This window comes from Aquarana catesbeiana, linkage group LG02 (assembly GCF_042186555.1).
Source record: "Aquarana catesbeiana isolate 2022-GZ linkage group LG02, ASM4218655v1, whole genome shotgun sequence".
Taxonomy (NCBI): domain Eukaryota; kingdom Metazoa; phylum Chordata; class Amphibia; order Anura; family Ranidae; genus Aquarana; species Aquarana catesbeiana.
Window position 1 is genome coordinate 605135117 of NC_133325.1, and position 19421 is coordinate 605154537.

A 19421-nucleotide genomic window follows, 5' to 3' on the forward strand; every position below is an offset into this window, starting at 1 on the left:
TGCCAGTTCAAGCTAGGGCTCTGTATGCTAAAATTCTTTAATATTGTTATGTCTGAGCAGAAGCTATTATATATTTCTGGCTCTCTCGGTCAGAAATTGCAGATAACCAGATTATGTCTATTACATTCCGTACATCACAATTCAATCATTTCTTACAAGTCTAAAAAGAAATAAACTACCCTTTCACTGCCCGCCAGCTGCTGTATTCTAAATAAATCACAGGGGTTTAACCTTAAACTGTCAGCATTCTGGTTGTCTTTTAGTACAGTTCTTACTAAAATACATCAACCTTTGATTTAATGTATTACTACTTAGGCAAATGTCTAATAAAGTCATAGTCTACTGTATTTTCCATTGGGATTAAGGCGGAGAGAAGGAAAAAAGTAGGTATAGAAAAGGTTCATTAAGAAAAGACTTACAGTATCTGCATCAGCATCAGGGACACTTAAGTGGGTCCACTTCCTGTCAGAGACAGCTTGGGCATTCTATCCAGAAGAGAAAAGGAGTAGAAAGTAGCAACAGTAAAAGACCAGCAGATAAAGCTAGAAATAGTAGCACATCAACAAAAACAGATTGCAGAATTGTTCTTAAAGCAGGACCTTACCCCCAAACATACATTTTCTAGGCTTTTTATTGCAAAAGAGACTTATTACTATATCAAACCTGTCTGCTCACAAACATCTGAATGTACACCGAGCCGTGGCATTCCTTGGTGCCAGAATAATTGAACTCCTGTGCTCATGCGTGGATGTTATGTCACCCCAGCCCTACCAATCAAGATGAGGTCAGCGAAAAGATGTTGGCACAAGAAAAAGTGCAGGTGAGTATTGGTGCCTTTAGTTCTGCTTCAACAGTAGTCCAAATTATAATGCATATCAAGATAAAATATTTTAATTACCTTTCAGGCATATACCCTGAGTTAAATGTTATTAGGAACATTTATTTACATAGCAAAATGTATAACCAGCGGCAGCCTGTCAATAAGGGCGCCCGGCGCTGCCGCGCCGCACCCTCTCTCCAGGCCACCCCCTATGTGCAATGGATAGATTCATGCAGAGCATGAATCTATCCACAGTGTAAATCTATCCACGGCCGCCATGGCCACCCCCTATTAATGCGTCTGGCCCCTTTCAGGACACCGGGCACATGAATTACAGCAGCCAGGTTTTTTTTGAAGCACCCGATTAGAGCCAGAGGCTCTAATAGGCTTCAAAATAGGGTGGGCTCAGGTCGAAGAGAAGGTGACCGTAGCCCACCCAGGTGTGTTACAACAGCGAATGAATATTCACTGTTGAAACACTGATCCTCAATCCACCCAATAAGAAGCCGGTGCGAGACCTGTTTTCTGATTGGCCAAAAAGAAAAGACTCCCTTGGCCGCCGAGGAAGAGGGAGGAAACAGAGGCCGCAGCCGCCGTGATGACCCGTGAAGAGCAGGAGAATGGGAGGCCGCTGCCGAGCAGGGTAAGCCGTCGGTTACTGTTTGCCTCTCCCCCAAAATGTTTTTCCACCGGCCGCCACTGTGTATTACAATATAAAAATGCCCCCCATATAATAATTCAAAAAGGTAATGGAAAAGGCCAAGTCTTATTGAGTGGCCTTCCAAAACCAATGGCTTGCAAGTGGTGCTATGTTCGCTACTTCTTTTGCTATACTGATGGAAATTGTTGAATCCAAGATGCCATTTTAGGCATTTTGAGCATGTTTCAAATACTCAGGGAACAGTGGCAACTGCAGGAAATGGACGTGAAGGTGGCACTCATTCTACCCCGCGGGAGATGGGAGGGAAGGTTAGGATCAGAGGAATCCTTTCCTTAGGAGGCAGATGACAAGGATCCGGGGTAGGGCTGCTGCTTCTCGCTCCAGCTACTCCTCGCTCTGGGGCCATTGCTTCTTCTCCTGGCCAAACAGGAAGTGGGTCCTGAGACCAGATTGTCCGGGAGTCCTAAGACACCCTGGCCAATCGGGTCTCAGGACCCGCTACCTGATTGGCTGGGAGGAGAATCAGGAAGACAATAGCGAATATTAATTCACTATTGTTACACAACTGGGTGGGCTCAGGGCACAGTGCTCTGCTCCCCGAGCCCACCCTTTTTTTAAGCCAATTAGAGCTTCAGGCTCTAATCATGCGCTTCAAAAAAAAAAAAACCCATTGAAATCCATGCATCCGGTGCCCTGCATGTCGATTAGGGTCGGCACCCCTGCACCCCTTATGGACAGGCCACCACTGTCAGGGATTATGCTGGTCTGTGGTTCACATTGTATTGACTAGTATGGCTATAAATGCAAAATGAAGCAAGCGATATTATGCAATAAAAAATTTTATTTTTTTTCAATTATCCATTTTTGCCACACATCTAAAGTTTATCCTTGATGTGTAATCTATGGGGCACACATGTGTATAGTTCTGCTTCCAGGTTTTGTATTTATCTTAATACTTAAGATGTTTTTTTAGGAATGGAAGGAACTTCATGTCCCTTTTGTACTTTTTAGCACATGCTTCAGACCTCGACTGCAGTTTTTATGCTCTTTGTTGTTACCTGTTAACAGATTTTCTATATCCAGTCATCCATTGTGATGAAGCATCAGACTTAATCCGAGATAATAAAGCAGCAGCACTTCAGAATCTCCTATATTACTACTTAGTCTATGTCAAAAAGATTTTTAAAAAGGGTTCATCTGTACTGTGTCATAAAAAGGCTGAAGACTATGAACTTATTCTGAAAAAAAAGGTGTACTTGTGAAAATGGCTGCAAAGAGCGCCTTGGGTTTGGATTTCCAGCCTCCTCTGAGTTTAACATCTTTCTTTAAGAAACACAAAATGGTCCACTGTCGTTATTGCACCCTCCTCATAAACAATAGTAAGAGTATTTATCTGTCCATTTCGCTTTATTTTGTAACAGTGCTTAAAGCAGAACTTTACTCTCTCAATCAACATTGACTGTCAGCATTAGTACATTTACATTTCTTCCATTACTTCCTGGTTTCCAGTCCTAGGCAAATGAGGTCATACATCTCAGGAGTGTTCAAGAAGGGAGGAGGAATTTTCTCAACTAAGCACACTCCCCTGCCTGCATGCCTGGGATAAGGGCAAATAGTTTCTAGGAAGTAAATGCTACATGAATCCTATGCCCTTATTTAAGATTGCTGTGGCTAGAAATGCTAGGGGGTTTATTCTTAGCAAAATAAAGCATGAAAACATGGATGGATAAGTGAGTTTGCTTTAAAAATTAAAAATTAATGAAATCGTGTTTTTGGTTTTGGTGCTCAAATGCAGTGTAGTTCCCCTTTAATGCAGTTTAAAGGCAAAACTTTTCTTTTCATTTTGGATAGAATAAGGGAGGGTTATAGCCCCTATCAGTTCTGGTCAGCGACGGCTCGTTCATTATGGGCGCACGGGCGCCGCCCCCCTTATCCATGCGTCCGGCTCCCTAATCTACATGCAGGGCACCAAACGCATGGATTCCAATGGGGGGGGGGGTATTTTTTTTTTTAAGCACATGATTAGAGCCAGAAACTCTAATAGACTTCAAAAAAGGGTGGGCTCGGGGCGCAGAGCACTGCGCTCTGGGCCCACCCAGTTGTGTGAGAATAGCGAATGAATATTCGCTATTTTCACACTGATCCTCCTCCCAGCCAATCAGGAAGTGGGTCCTGGGACCTGTCATCCAATTGCCTGAAAGGACAGGCGATCCTATTGGACACCTAGGAGGGAGGAGACACGACAGCGGAAGCCGTCATGATGCAGAGGAGGAGCCACCCACAGGAGCGCTGCCCCGTCCGGAACCTATGTGGAGCAAGTGCGGGGCTGGATGACCGACTGACTACGAGACCCCCTGGGGGGTCCAACAGGAACACAAGCCGCAATAAAATCTTGACAGGTGTTCTAATTCCTCTTCATGCTATGCAAAATTTTAAAAGAAGTGTTGCCTTTAGTTACACTTTAAACATTATTTTCATTCATTTTTTCAAATGTTAAAACAAACATCACAACCTCTGCTCCCAGAGCGAACCATCCCAGCACATCAAGACCCTTAACCAACCCTGCTGCCCACCAGCATCAAGCTTTGGAAAGGGGAAACTGGTGCCTGGGTTGATATCAGCATAGCAGAGAGGATGTGCACTTGCAGCTCTGTTGGTATGAGGATCTCAGCCCACAAGTCTGGCATGCCTGGCTGCTTTGTTCTGGGAGTGGGGGCTAAACTATTTTTTCCTTTAATTAAAAAAAAATAAAAAAAAAACATGGAAGTGCTGAACTTCTGTGAAAACACAGGTTCAACATGCTCCATACACAACTGTTGAATGTTACAGTAAAGTACTTTTTCCTATTGAAAAATAAATATGTTTTCGAATGTCAGGGAAGGTAATATTTTCACTGGGTAAATCTTGGCTGAATTTCCACTGTTCACCATTGTGTTCAAATAACAGGTGAAATCATGGATAACTACATCCCTGAAAAAAAACCTGAAAACTTCGAGGCAATGGCATAATGCCGTATTATAGGCTTACCTGTAAGTAAAAATGACCAAGCGGGTTTACAACCGCTTTAATGTAAAAATATATGTCTTGTTTAAAGCATATGTAAATGCAAAAGTTAGTTTTGGGTAGAGTAAGAAAGGTTTAAAACCCTTATCAGGCTATTTTTTTTTTTTTTATCTTTGGTTGTACTCACCATTGAATATGCACTAAGAGTATCTGTTTTGTGTGCATTATTTGCAGGAAAATCCTCTTCATGTTCATCTAAATATCCCTGCAGGAAAAAAGATTTATATGAGTGTTTCCTGAAGTGTGAATATAGTTGTCAACAGATTTTAAACCATTACATGCTGGCTTCGCTGACGTCATAATAAAAAAATAAGGCAAAACACATTGGACAGGCACAGAGCATTGAGTTAATAGATAAAATATTAGCAAAATGTTTCATATTGCTGGATATTAAAGGTCCTGGCGAAAGTGCTGGCCATGCCAAGTTATTCTTTAATTCACCCTAACCAAACGGGTTCTACGTTCGGTAAAAATACCACCTACAGTACTAGATGTTGATTTATGAATTCACAGACTCAACATGATTACGTTGGCACAAGAATCATTGTAACTTTGGATGCAGCCAAAACTTTTGATTCAGTGAAGTGGTGCTGTCTTACTTTACTAAGTGGTTACAATTAGTATATCAAGCCCCGGAGTCAAGGGTTTTTGGCTAATGGCAGGGAATCCGAGATCTTTCACCTATTTAGGGGAACACATTCTTTTTCTTCCTTGAACATAAAATAAAGTACCCACTTTTTTATATGAAAAGGTTTAATATTGGTGTGCTTAAAGTAATAACATGATCCTATTGATAATTGAGGGGGAAGTCTTGAAGCCTGTATACATTACCTTGAAAAATGATTCATAAAAAGTGGCACATAATTGTGAAGTGGAAGGAAAATGATTAATGGTTTTCAAAATTTTTTGCAAATAAATATCTGAAAAGCGTGGCATGCATTGGTAATCAACCCCCTTTACTCTGATACCCCTAACTAAACTCTAGTGGAACCTATTATTGCCTTCTGAAGTCACCTAATTAGTAAATAGAGTCCACCTGTGTGTAATTTAATCTCAGTATAAAATACAGCTGTTCTGTGAAGCCCTCAGAGGTTTGTTAGAGAACCTTAGTGAACAAAAAAGCATTATTAAGGCCAAAGAACACACAAGACAGATCAGCGATAAAGTTGTGGAGAAGTGTAAAGCAGGGTTAGGTTATAAAAAAAATATCCCGAGCTTTGAACATCTCATGGAGCACTGTTCAATCCATCATCCGAAAATGGAAAAAGAGTATTGCACAACTGCAAACCTACCAAGATATGGCCGTCCACCTAAACTGACAGGTCGGACAAGGAGAGCATTAATCAGAGAAGCAGCCAAGAGCCATGGTAACTCTGGAGGAGGTGCAGAGATCTACAGCTCAGGTGGGAGAATCTGTCCACAGGACAACTATTAGTCGTGCACTCCACAAATCTGGCCTTTATGGAAGAGTGGCAGGAAGAAAGCCATTGTTGAAAGAAAGCCATAAGAAATCCTGTTTGCAGTTTGCGAGAAACCATGTGGGGGACACAGCAAACGTGGAAGAAGTTGCAATGGTCAGAAGAGACCAAAAAGAAACTCTTTGGCCTAAAAGCAAAACGCTATGTGTTGCGGAATACAAAACACTGCACATCACCCTGAACACACCCCACGTTTTTATTTTTATTTTCATTCTATTTTATTTTTTACTTTTTCATCTCCGTTTCTGTGTTTCCAAATCAACGATTTTAATGATTTAAAATATTTATAATCCTATATTGTGATTGTGCAACACTACTTTTGTCTACACATTGTGGCCAAACTCAAATTATCACTTCCTTGTGTGTGCTGGAGCTTGTTGTCCCACGGAGCCCCTGTACACATAAATAGCACCATTCCAGCATTACAACGTTAGGCCTGTAGAAGGAGCTGAGCTCCGAGCGCATAGCCTGCTATTCCTGACCACCCAGAACGGTCTCTCCATGGTGCCTGATAACTTCCGGTGAGGTCATATCCTTTCGTTTCGCGCTGGTTCGGGCCGACTTCCTGGTGGCCACAGGACTGCACAATGGATCCATTGCCACTCCACTGATGCCTGGATAATGGTCCCTGATGCCTGCAAAGTTACCACTTCGATCACACAGATGAGCTTGACATTCATTTACTTCTTGTGAGTGTTACATTTACTTTGCAATTAAAATTTTGCCTAATCACTACACTGAGGTGGTGCTTCCTGTGTTCTCACTTCCTCCATACAGCCAAAGCTACAATGGATTGGTTTAGATCAAAGTATATTCATGTGTTAGAATGGCCCAGTCAAAGTGCAGACCTAAATCCAATTGAGAATCTGTGGCAAGACTTGAAAATTGCTATTCACAGATGCTCTCCATCCAGTCTGACAGAGCTTGAGCTGTTTTTCAAAGAAGAATGGGAAAAAATGTCACGCTAGATGTGCAAAGCTGGTAGAGACATCCCCAAAAAGACTTGCAGCTGTAATTGCAGTGAAAGGTGGTTCTACAAATTATTGACTCAGGGGGGCTGAATACAAATGCATGCCACACTTTTCACATATTTATCTGTAAAAAAATGTGAAAACCATTTATCATTTCCCTTCCAATTGACAATTATGTGCCACTTTATGTGTTGGTCTATCACATAAAATCTCAATAAAACACATTTACGTTTTTGGCTGTAACATGACAAAGGCCTTGTAGTTAATCTTTTCAAGGCCGTGTAGGTAATCTGTCATCCCACCCAACAAATAGGTCACTGTGACATTTGTAGATGACTAGGCAACTTCCAAAATTCTACAAACTTCTTGATCTTGCGTAATTTAGCCAGAGTTATTACATTAGTCCAGTATGCAGAATATTTGACCTAGGAAAGCGAGGTAAAGAATATATGCCTCAGGCAAAGGCTCAGTGAAATTAATAAAGGGCTTGTGTTTGTGGATGCTTTGCTTTGTAAAAAATGTTTAAGCTTAATAGCTTTTTTTTCGTTTTGAGTAGGAAAGGGTTAGACCCAGTTACGTTTGAGGGACCAAACAGGACACAAACAGCAATAAAAAAACCACATAGAAGTCCAAACCCAACTCTACCAAATAAGTATTTTTTATATGTATTCCTAGAGATATTCCTCTCACTTTCATTTTTATTAACCACACAGGAAATTGTTTTAGACTTTGAGAGATTTCCAAGGCTTTGGGATCCATCTCTTTCCAATCTAGTCATTAATGATCTGGTAGATGAGATAGAAAGCAATTACATAATTCTTTATGAAAATAATGTAGAATAATTAAAATTTTATAGAATATTGATATATTACAAAAGGATCTTGACAAAATAGGTGTATAGGCAGTTAAATAAGAAATTAAATTTAAAAGGCGAAATTATAATAGTATGCAAAGGCCATTGGGATAGCACTGCTCCTATAGTTATATATATTATCAGCTGGACAAAACAAAAGGTTTTGGGGTTATTAGTTAAAGTGTTAATTTTCATTCTGTTATATTGCAGCCATTTGCTAAAATCATTTATTCATTTTTTTTCCTCATTAATGTACACACAGCACCCCATATTGACAGAAAAACAAAGAATTGTTGACATTTTTGCAGATTTATTAAAAAAGAAAAACTGAAATATCACATGGTCCTAAGTATTCAGACCCTTTACTGTGACACTCATATTTAACTCAGGTGCGGTCCATTTCTTCCGATCATCCTTGAGATGGTTCTACACCTTCATTTGAGTCCAGCTGTGTTTGATTATACTGATTGGACTTGATTAGGAAAGCCACACACCTGTCTATATAAGACCTTACAGCTCACAGTGCATGTCAGAGCAAATGAGAATCAAGAGGTCAAAGGAACTGCCTGAAGAGCTCAGAGACAGAATTGTGGCAAGGCACAGATCTGGCCAAGGTTACAAAAAAATTTCTGCTGCACTTAAGGTTCTGAGCACAGTGGCCTCCATAATCCTTAAATGGAAGACGTTTCGGATGACCAGAACCCTTCCTAGAGCTGGCCATTCAGCCAAACTGAGCTATCGGGGGAGAAGAGCCTTGGTGAGAGAGGTAAAGAAGAACCCAAAGATCACTGTGGATGCGCTCCAGAGATGCAGTCGGGAGATGGGAGAAAGTTGTATAAAGTCAACCATCACTGCAGCCCTCCACCAGTCGGGGCTTTATAGCAGAGTGGCCCGACGGAAGCCTCTCCTCAGTGCAAGACACATGAAAGCCCGCATGGAGTTTGCTAAAAAAAAAAAACACCTGAAGGACTCCAAGATGGTGAGAAATAAGATTCTCTGGTCTGATGAGACCAAGATAGAACTTTTTGGCCTTAATTCTAAGCGGTATGTGTGGAGAAACCAGGCACTGCTCATCACCTGTCCAATACAGTCCCAACAGTGAAGCATGGTGGTGGCAGCATCATGCTGTGGGGGTGTTTTTCAGCTGCAGGGACAGGACGACTGGTTGCAGTTGAGGGAAAGATGAATGAGGCCAAGTACAGGGATATCCTGGACGAAAATCTTCTCCAGAGTGCTCAGGACCTCAGACTGTGCCGAAGGTTTACCTTCCAACAAGACAATGACCCTAAGCACACAGCTACAATAACGAAGGAATGGCTTCACAACAACTCTGTGACTGTTCTTGAATGGCCCAGCCAGAGCCCTGACTTGGACCCAATTGAGCATCTCTGGAGAGACCTAAAAACGGCTATCCACCAACGTTTACCATCCAACCTGACAGAACTGGAGAGGATCTGCAAGGAGGAATGGCAGAGGATCCCCAAATCCAGATGTGAAAACTTGTTGCATCTTTCCCAAAAAGACTAATGGCTGTATTAAATCAAAAGGGTGCTTCTACTAAATACCGAGCAATAAGGGAAAAAATTAACTTAAATGATTTTAGCAAATGGCTGCAATATAATAAAGAGTAAAAAATGTAAGGCTGTCTATATTTTCTGCTTACCCTGTGTAAAAAAAGGTGTGTACTTACCTTTTTTAATCTGGCCCATTCACGTGATTAAGCACCTCTGGCTCACCTGTGTAAGGGAGCGCTTGATGTTCCTTCCTCTTTCTTGCAGCAGCCTCTCTCCAACACAGGGAAGCTGGAGCTACTGGATCAGGTAAGTGGACTGGATTAAAAAAAGGTAAGTAGGCTAGGCAGGAGGAGGGGATGTTTTTAAGAAAAGTTATAGTTAGCCTCATCTTCCACTTTAACAATTAGCTAGTTTAAAGCAGCAAATTGAAAAAAAATGGTGATGCAGATAGCTGAGAGATGGGAAGTCACAAATGGGTGCTCATTCAGTACACTCAGTTGACCATATCGTAAACTGCTGGAAAGAGATATCACAAAGCTTCTTTATATGTGATGTGGGAAGGACAGCTTCGTGAAGCCTGTGCTCTGCCATTTCCTCTTTTTTTGATTGGTATATCACCAAATTCACATGTCCAAGCATCTATTAAAGAGTTACTAAACCCACAACAGTAAAATCAGTCTGTATATGCAGTAAAGCATGTTTGTTATACTCACTGTGGAACCTAAGGGGTTAATCCGGCACATTGTGTTAAAAGCCTGTCTTATCCTCCCCTTCTTCCACTGTCCCTAATCCATCTCCTGATAGTACAGAGCCTTGGGGGCACTCTGCACTTGCTCAGTTTGATGTGTATTGCTAGAGATTTTTTTTTTTGGGGGGGGGGCGCAATCAGCACTGTCCATACAGAGGGTCAGGAGTCATGCAGCTTCATAGGACAGTCAGAAGAGAATGTGACTCCGCCTAAAAGCTTTAACCAGTGCTCGCCGGAAACTGATAGAAGTCAGAAAACTCCTATATACTGCTGATGAGAAAAATGACTATAATAATTGAATTTCCATGTTCTGTGTACTGTGGTAGACCAGATATAGTAAATGCAGGGTCCTGGTTTAGTAACACTTTAATACACTTTCATAGATCTGGCTTCTAGTACGTGATATTCAGCAGGGGTCCTGTGGGAATATGTGTTTAGAAATGCTTCTACTGCACAACATGGAAAAAAAGTGGTTCCCAAATTATCACATTGAAAAGAGTGAGCTGGACTGGTACACTACAACTATATGTATTTCAAGCTTTAAACTTCAACTGACAGGAGAATTCAATACCTGAAGTTCAGATTACACAAACAGCTGAATGACTCAGAAATGTAACATCTCCTTTTTCACCCCCTCTCCCTGGTGTATACAGGTCAGCACAAAGCAGTTAGAAAAATACAAACCACTGTTGCGCTCTCTAGAAACCCATAATATTCAGCAAAAAACAGTATTAAGCTTGTGCCCTGCATTACTTTTTTTTTTTTTTTTTAAACGAATATTAAATATAAATTATACAAAAATATAAAACATTTGTTTAAAAACATAGATACTGAACTCAGACCCATTACTGTTTCCTATTAACACGAGACATCTGTTAAATAACTGTAATGATCATGTACTAGATTTGAATTGTTTTTACTTTCGAGTTATCCGAGGAAAACACTCATTAGAAGCGGTAGAAAAACATCATAGTTTTCCACTTCTTGGCTCGCATTTGAAATCATTTTCTAGCACACTTTACCAGTGCATATCACAGCTTTCCCAACACTAGCAATCTGTGGAGACTAATAAAGCAAAGCGGTATCCTGCAGCTCTCTTGATGTTAATCAATAGTGTGAACATTTGGCTCAGCTCTTAATGTAGTGTAGTGAGCTGACTCTTGTAATCGGCTATGCTTCATCAGATAGAAAAGGTGTAATAAGACTGATTTTTATGTGTGAGGACATGCACAGTACATTACCATAAGTACAGAGCCATACATAGATTGAATTAGTGATGAAAGATGCAGCTTTTGCCTGTTTTCCAAATGACTGCTGAGACATTCAGTGACCATAATATCATCAACAAATGGGATCTAATTTTATGTTTGACAACAGAGCACTGATACAGGGCTGGGAATCATGGCAATAAATTCATCACGACGTCTCTAGGGCTGGACCAACATCAACAAAGATGTACTGTGTATATTGGTTTTGTTCTTAAATTGCCTTCTGGGGGATTAGCAAGGAATTTATTTTCCCCAATTGGAGCAAATTGGATCATGCTTCATAAGGTTTCTTTGCCTTCCTCTGGATGAACTGTGGGTTTGGATTATGTATATGGAGGTTTTCTAATTATTTACTGTTTTTTTTTTCTTTTGGTTGAACTAGATGGACTTGTGTATTTTGCCACTCTGGCTAATTACGTAACCATGTAAAATAAGCAACAGTTTTAAATGTCAGATATTTTCAAACTTTAGAAAAGATGGGAGACCATTCGTCGTTTGTATGAGAATTGGGATGTAACTACTTCACACAAGACTTATGACTCACATTTATGGTAATCTGTACCTATGTTATCACATAGACTTGGTGGAGCGTCGCTCCAGCAAGCGCTAGATGCTATTGCTCAAATGTTCCACAGACAAAGAGGGTGCTGGAGTGAGTTTGCTCATCCAGAAAGCTCTATGAATCTACAGTAGATCAATGCCACACACACCGATCAGCTCCAAGGTATAGGGAGTTAAGAGTGGCCTCAGCTCCAGTGTCTCCCGATAGACACCCCCCTTAATGCATTTTACCCCTCATATGACTAAGCCCCAGGGGAGGGGCAAAGTATATCAGGGGCTTGGCTATCGGGAGGAGACAGGGCTGAGGCCGCTCTTCACTTCCTATACCTTGGAGCTGATTGGTGTGCAGCATTGATCCACTGTAGATTCTTATATCATACTAAAAAACATCCCCCAAAAATCGGGGGTCATCTTATACGCGGGGTATGTGCACCTTTGGTTCGTTTAGGCCAAGCTTGTCCAAAAGGAACGTCCCTTATCTGTCAGCCTGCTGGATGTGCGGTAATACTTTATGTAGCTTCGGCTACATATAGTATACCACGCTTAGCCAATCACGGCGAGCGATGTATTCTATTAGTCAGAAAGGTGCGGGCTGATGATGCAGGCTTTGTATTTATTAATAGGATACATCGCTCGCCGTGACTGGCTCAGCGAGGTATACTGTATGTATACTGTATGTAGCCGAAGCTACAGTAGATACGGTATTACCGCACATCCAGCGGGCTGGCTGACAGATGGTCTTGCTAAATGGTGTTGCCTCAGAACGGGTAATAGTCTTATACGATGAGTATAGCCCAAAACCTATGTTTTAACTGGAGCATTAAGGGGTCGTCTTATACGCCCAGTCGCCTTATACACCGGAAAATGGTATATTTTTTTACTGCTGTTCCCTTAAGGAATTAAAAAAAAAAAAAAAGTGAATTGGAATTTCAATAGTACTTTTTTAGTCTTTTTAAATCTAGTTCTTTCATTTAAGGCAGGGGTCAGCAACCTGTAGATAGCGATCTACCAGTAGATTGTGGACAGGTGACTGGTAGATTGCGGTCTGGGCTTGCTGACCCACCATCCCAGAGCATCAAAAAAACAGAGTGCAATGTGGAGTGATACCAACTGCACTCCATCTCTTATCCCAGCTAGCAGCCTCCAGAGTGGTGCCGGCAGCAGGAAAGAAGAAATATTCAGGTCAGTGTGAAGCAATACACTGGGCATAATACTGTAGGGCTGCTTTTTACACTGATGAAGATGCACTGCGCTGCACCCGCGTTGCAGGTAAACCGTAGCACACCAATGTGAAAACAGCCTTATAGGGGGCTCAGAATAGTAAGGGCCCATTTACATTTGCAGTTTGGGGTGTGGTAAAACCCCATAGTTAAGATGTGTTTTTATCACCCCTGCCCCAACCACACCCCCTTTAGCTGCAGTGGCCAGGGGTGTACACATGTCGCAGCCGCAGAAGGAGTTGTACGCCCTGGCATTGTTGGTGGGTGTAGCATCTGCCAAGCATGACCCATTCAAGTGTATGAGGCCCCCCCAACTTTACGTGTAAACGAGCCCTAAGGGTGCCGCTGCCAAAGGCAACTAGGGGCTCATTCACAAGTTCAGCAGGCACTGCTGCTCCTCTGAAAGCGATCCAAGTGTGTTTGACAGGTGGTGGAGGCAGCGATATGTTGCCTCCTCACCACCTGATTTTAAACCCATGATTGCTGTGCAATGCATGCAATTGTGACACAGTGGTACATCTATTTGAGGTTTAAATCAGATGTGAGGAGGAGACACTGCGCCCAGTGATCTTTGACTTCTCCCACATTGTTCAGGTAGATCTCCACCTTTTTATGGTTGCCTACCCCTGATTTAAGGAATATTTGAAAATACTGTCATGAAGGCTCTTGCTTAGGGTAACAACTAGCGATGAGCTAAAGGCTCGAACCTTCGAGAAGCTGAGATTTAACCACCTCAATACCGCCGTACATACTGTATATATATATATATATATATATATATATATATATATATATATATATATATATGGCTTTGTATTAAGGTGGTCATACTGGGATCATGGTTGAAGAAAATCATGATCCTGATACAATTTTTTAGAGCCATAAAGTGCCCCTGTCATGACCCACACGATCACAAGGTATGTTGTTCATTCTTTGTGATAGCAATAAAGTTGATTTAAAAAATTGAAAAGTACAATTTAAAAAAAAAGTTTTAAATAAAATTTTAAAAAATGGGAACACTTATGTTGGCGATTGAACCATACATGTGAGGTATTGCTGTGAACGTCAGAGTGAGAGCCATTATTATAGCACCCAGACCTCCTGTGTAATTCTAAACTGGTAACCTGTAGAGGGTATTAAAGCGTCACCTATGGAAAATGTAATATACTATAGTTTGTCGCCATTCCACAGCCGTGACATGTTTGGCATCTATTTACTTGGTGTAAGATCATCTTTTATATTTTGTCAAAAAAAACAAAAAACTATTTACTTGGTGTAAGATCATCTTTTATATTTTGTCAAAAAAAACAAAAAACTGGGTATTATATTTTGTTTGTGTTTTCTAAAATTCATTAACTTTTTTTCCTGAAAATTTGGGTTTAACCACTTAAAGACCGCCCACCGCATATATACTGTGGCAGGGCGGCTCTATTGCATGAAACAACGTACCTGTACATCATTTTGTGCAATAGATACTGTGGGTGCGCGTGCCCGCTTCACAGAGGGGGAGCCAATCAGCGGGTTTGGTGGACCCGAAGTCCGCCGGCCACCCGCGATCGCTCCACAGAAAGGCAGAACGGGGATCTGCCTATGTAAGCAAGGCAGATCCCTGTTCTGACAAGGAAGTACACAGAGATCTTCTGTTCAAAGTCCATAAATCTATCCCTTAGTTTGTAGATGCCATAACTTTTGCACAAACCAATCAATACACGCTTATTGGGATTTTTTTACCAAAATTATTTAGAAGAATACCTATTGGCCTAAACTGTTGGAGAAATTTGCTTTTTTACATTTTTTTTTTTTTTTGGATATGTATTATAGCAGAAAGTAAAAAATTGTGTTTTTTTCAAAATTGTCTGTCTTTTTTTGTTTATACCGAAAACAATTAAAACCGCAGAAGCGATCAAATACCACCACAAGAAAGCTTTAATTTGTGATAAAAAAAGCACATCAATTTTATTTGGGTACAGTGTCGCACGACCGCGCAATTGTCAGTTAAAGTAATGCAGTGACATATCGCAAAAAATAGCCTGGTTTTTAAGGGGGTAAAACCTTCCGGGGCTGAAGTGGTTAATTAAATCACTGCACAAATGTTGTGTGACATAGAAAATTGCAACACCCACCATTTTATTTTCCAGAGCCTCAGTTTAAAAAAAAAATATATAATGTTTGGGGGTTCTAAATATTTTTCTAGCTAATAAAATGCAGATTTTTACTTGAATGACAGAAATGTCAGAATTAGTCCAGTTTTGAAGTAGTTAAGCAGCCCATACATTGATCATTTTTTTATCATTCAACCAGTAGGTTGAATGAAAAAAAAATATCCGATTCTCCCATTCACACACTCAACGTGGATGGGGAAAACCCTCCTGCTGTAGTATTGTATTCTGACTGCGGGGAGCTTTCCCCGCTGTTAGACTATGGTACAATGATCAGTGTTGCCGGCCTTGGTGGCACTGATCGCTCAGGAAAAATCTGACAGGCTGGTTGTAATTACTCGATAGATCCATTTATGCACAACCAGCCTGAAAAACGTTTCATGTCAGTTTTACCAGCGACTCCCATTGTCTCTTGTTAATATATACACACACACACACACACACACACACATACATACATACATACATATACACACACACCCATATAATTTTCTAGGGCCATAAAGACATGGATGAGTGACAAAGACACGCCTGACCTCAGAAATGCACTTCTAGAAGAATGGTCAAACATTCCCATAGACACACTTCTAAACCTTGTGAACAGCCTTCCCAGAAGATTTGAAGCTGTTATAGCTGCAAACGGTGGGCCAACTCAATGCTGAACCCTACTGACCAAGACTGGGATGCCATCATAGTTCATGTGCGTGTAAAGGCAAGCATCACAATACTTTTGAGAATATAGTGTATATATATTTTTTTTTTTAACAGGCTTGTTGGAGGTCTTTAGTGAAATATTAGGGGTCTAAACAAATTGAGGACATAGTCCGCATTCTCTCTTTCTCTGCAGCCTCAGTTGCACAGAATGAATAAATTGGAAGGGATCTGCATAATCTTCACATTCATCCACGAGCTGAAGCATAGTAAACACAGTTACTATGCTTCAGTTATGAACACAATGAGTGGCGGGTACCAGTCACTCACTGTGTGCATTCAGAAAAGGAAGTGGCCAGTAAATTATATATTTACCTGTCTCTTTCACAGCTCTCCGTTCTGAAAGGATCGCCTACAATAGCCAGCAGTCGGCAGTGCAGGGGAGAGCAGGGAAGCACACAGGGGTCATGGACAACAGAAGGAAGGGGAACCTGGACAGGAGAGGCAGCAGTCACTGAAACAGATCCCCTGTAGTTCCACCCTGCAGCAGCTGAAAGCTGCAGGAAGGAGAGGCGGAGAAGTCGGCTTTCAGCTGCCGCAGGGAGGGAACTACGGGGGATCGGTTCAAGTAAATGCCAACCCTGCAACCCCTCCTGTCCAGGTTTCCCTTCCTTCTCCTTGTCAGCTACCGGGGCCCCCTGTTGAATTGATGGGCCCCATACAGTGGGACCGGTGGTACCCCCTTATTGGCGGCCCTGGTAACTAGTGTGTTGTCAGCCAGGGGCTGGGGGGTAGGCAGGGTTTCAGTCACACAGTGTATGTGATGTCCTCCTGTCCTAAATGCTATGAACAACTGCATTGTGAAGCAGGTGATGGCTCTGTTGGACTTGGGGTCAACCAGAGGAAATGAAAGTCAGAGACCATATACACGAGTGGGCTTGGCTTACTTTATAATTACATGTATATTTTGTTAATTCTTTGTATAAAATTAGTATTTTGCAAATACACATTTATTAAACTGTGAAACCATGACACTAAAAAGACAGCCTACCTATACTGTCATGCTTGTCATATGCAATATTCCAGATCTACTCGATTTAAGTAAAATACATGTTTTAGTACCAAACAAAATAAATGGAATACTAAATCGTAAATAAAAAAAATATCTAAAAACCCTAAAATTCCCTTTTATGAATCTGGGATGTCCTATTAGACTTTTCATTTTCCGTTTATTCCTTTTGGAACACGGTTTGAGAAATCAACCACATACCCTGGGATGTAAACGAGGTAATGAAAGCACACTGTAACGCCAGAATTATGATGTTAGGAAATGGAAGCCAAGATGAACAACCTGCTCTTAATGGTAAATCTACAGCAGGCGTGGAGGAGAAAGCCTCAAGGCCTACGATAAACAGAAATCACTGAAAGCTTGGAAAACATTCCACATAAAACACAAATAGACCATCTGTACTCATCCCATGCCATAGAGAATATCCAGTACATTTCCAAAGCATGACATTTCAGGATAATGAATAATAATGAAAAAATGACACAGGCGCTAAAATAACAGCAAATATCTGTTCAAGAACGAATATTTTTCAGTGGGTTGTACTGAGCATGCCAAGTTTTTTCATGGTTAGCCTATTTTGCAACTCACCAACTCTGTGTTCAAACCCCCAGGAACTGATTTAGATTTACTTCTAATGCTTCCTGTGTCTTCTTTTCCCTCTGCATAATGTCCACTAAGATCCAGTTCTGATCGACTGCGATCTAGAAATACGTGTGATGTCTTTTATTAGTAAAAACCAGTACTATATAACAGAGCTTCTACAGCAAAATCAATAATACATTATACATGATTTATATATAGCCAACAGTTTGCGCAGCGCTTCTACAGGACTCCTTTTATTTTTCTAAATTAGTACTGACACTATTTATTCAACACATTTATCCACTGGCTATCTGTCACAAACCTGGGCAATTTCAACTGAGCACCTAATGCAAAAGTAAAAAACAAATGCATAAAGCAGGGGATATCAGTTTTAAAGATCTAGGTAGCTAAAAAAAAAACACAACCTTCCTATACTATCCTACAGTACATTCCTGTCCTCCCTCCCCTTCACCACTTTGCAACATTCGCTACTCACTCTGCCCCCATTCTCTCTAGCTCAGCAACCTCCCCTTTAACACCTGAGAGGGAAATGGGGAGGAGGACACAGGAGCAGAGAGGAGAGCAGATAGCAGGCTACTGATGATGGAGGCACATAAACTGAGCATGGTGTCAGGGCTCAGCAGCCATGATACACCGTGGTCAGTTTACAGAGGGGTGGGTAGAAATGGACAGATAGAACCCCTCGCGGCTCAGCAAAAGTGACAAATGAAAAGAACCTCTGCTGTAATGGGGAGGGGTGGGGGGGGGGGGGGGGAGTCCCATTTGCCCCAAGTTATAGGTTACACCCTATAACTTGGGGCAAATGGGTATAATGTAACAAGGTCCAAGAAGTGTAGTTAGCCTTTAATTATTATATTATTAAAGATGGATAGACGGGGGTAGGCTCTCTTTTTAATTTTTTAATTTAGTCTGATATAGTTACAATTTTAGACATCACCATGTGCAGAGCAAACAACAGGTAGGGATAAAACTGTGCATTGACCAAAGTATTTAAAACAGCTAGAAAAGAAAGGGAAAAAATGCAGGACACTACAGCAAGAAACAGCTGACAGACCTACCGGATGCTACAGACACCCTAGACAAAGCTAGAGAAGGTGTTCCAGAACCCTTTCTTCTATGCCCCTTCGAAATGTCCTCAGGAATGCTAGAACTAGCTCTTATTCCACTTGCTATTGAACCCTGAAAAAAAAAATTATTTTGTTAAAAACTCCTTCATTCAATAGCATTTTACAATTTTTTCTTAGTTTTACAAATACGTAACTTTGTAATGTAAAACTTGATATCAAGAACCATGCAGAAAAATACTTTTGCTGTATTTGGAAACAAATATAATTTTTAATCAATTAAAAAAAAACATAAATCTGTCATTTTGCTCACGCAGGGAAAAATGACAAGTTTATTTGACACCCCCACTTCTTCCCTGAACCCCCCACCCCAGCTTCTTCACCTGCTGTAGCCCTGCTTAACTAGTCCTATATAAAATCTATGCTGGTCTGTGTTGGATCTTACACAGGGTTAATGGCCTTCTACCCATCACATTATATTATACAGTTTTAGTAAATGGTCACTCAGATATTAAAACACTAAATTATGTAAAGAAGGGGAGAAGATCACATCATCCACATTACTTGGGGGTTGACTTATCAAGAGAATCTTTCAGACTACCCTGAATGGGGAAAGTGACAGGTTTACATTTAAAGGAACTTGTTGGGAAATAAACGTGGTAACTGCCATTGCTGGGGCAGGTTAACGGACTGGTACCCTTATCTTTCCTTTACTACT

General features: G+C 41.1%; 1 protein-coding gene across 4 annotated transcripts in view; it reads right to left on the reverse strand.

Moving 5' to 3' along the window:
* Positions 1–19421, reverse strand: part of SYTL5 (synaptotagmin like 5) — a 315672-nt gene that overhangs the window by 68544 nt on the left and 227707 nt on the right. For 3 of the 4 annotated variants that reach the window (XM_073616343.1, XM_073616344.1, XM_073616345.1), the window contains 4 exons: positions 18698–18818; positions 17625–17737; positions 4672–4749; positions 420–485 (listed from right to left, as the gene is read on the reverse strand). In XM_073616343.1, coding sequence (XP_073472444.1) covers positions 420–485; positions 4672–4749; positions 17625–17737; positions 18698–18818 — 378 coding nt within the window. The remainder of the gene's footprint in view (positions 1–419; positions 486–4671; positions 4750–17624; positions 17738–18697; positions 18819–19421) is intronic. The other variant, XM_073616346.1, reaches the window with a different exon arrangement.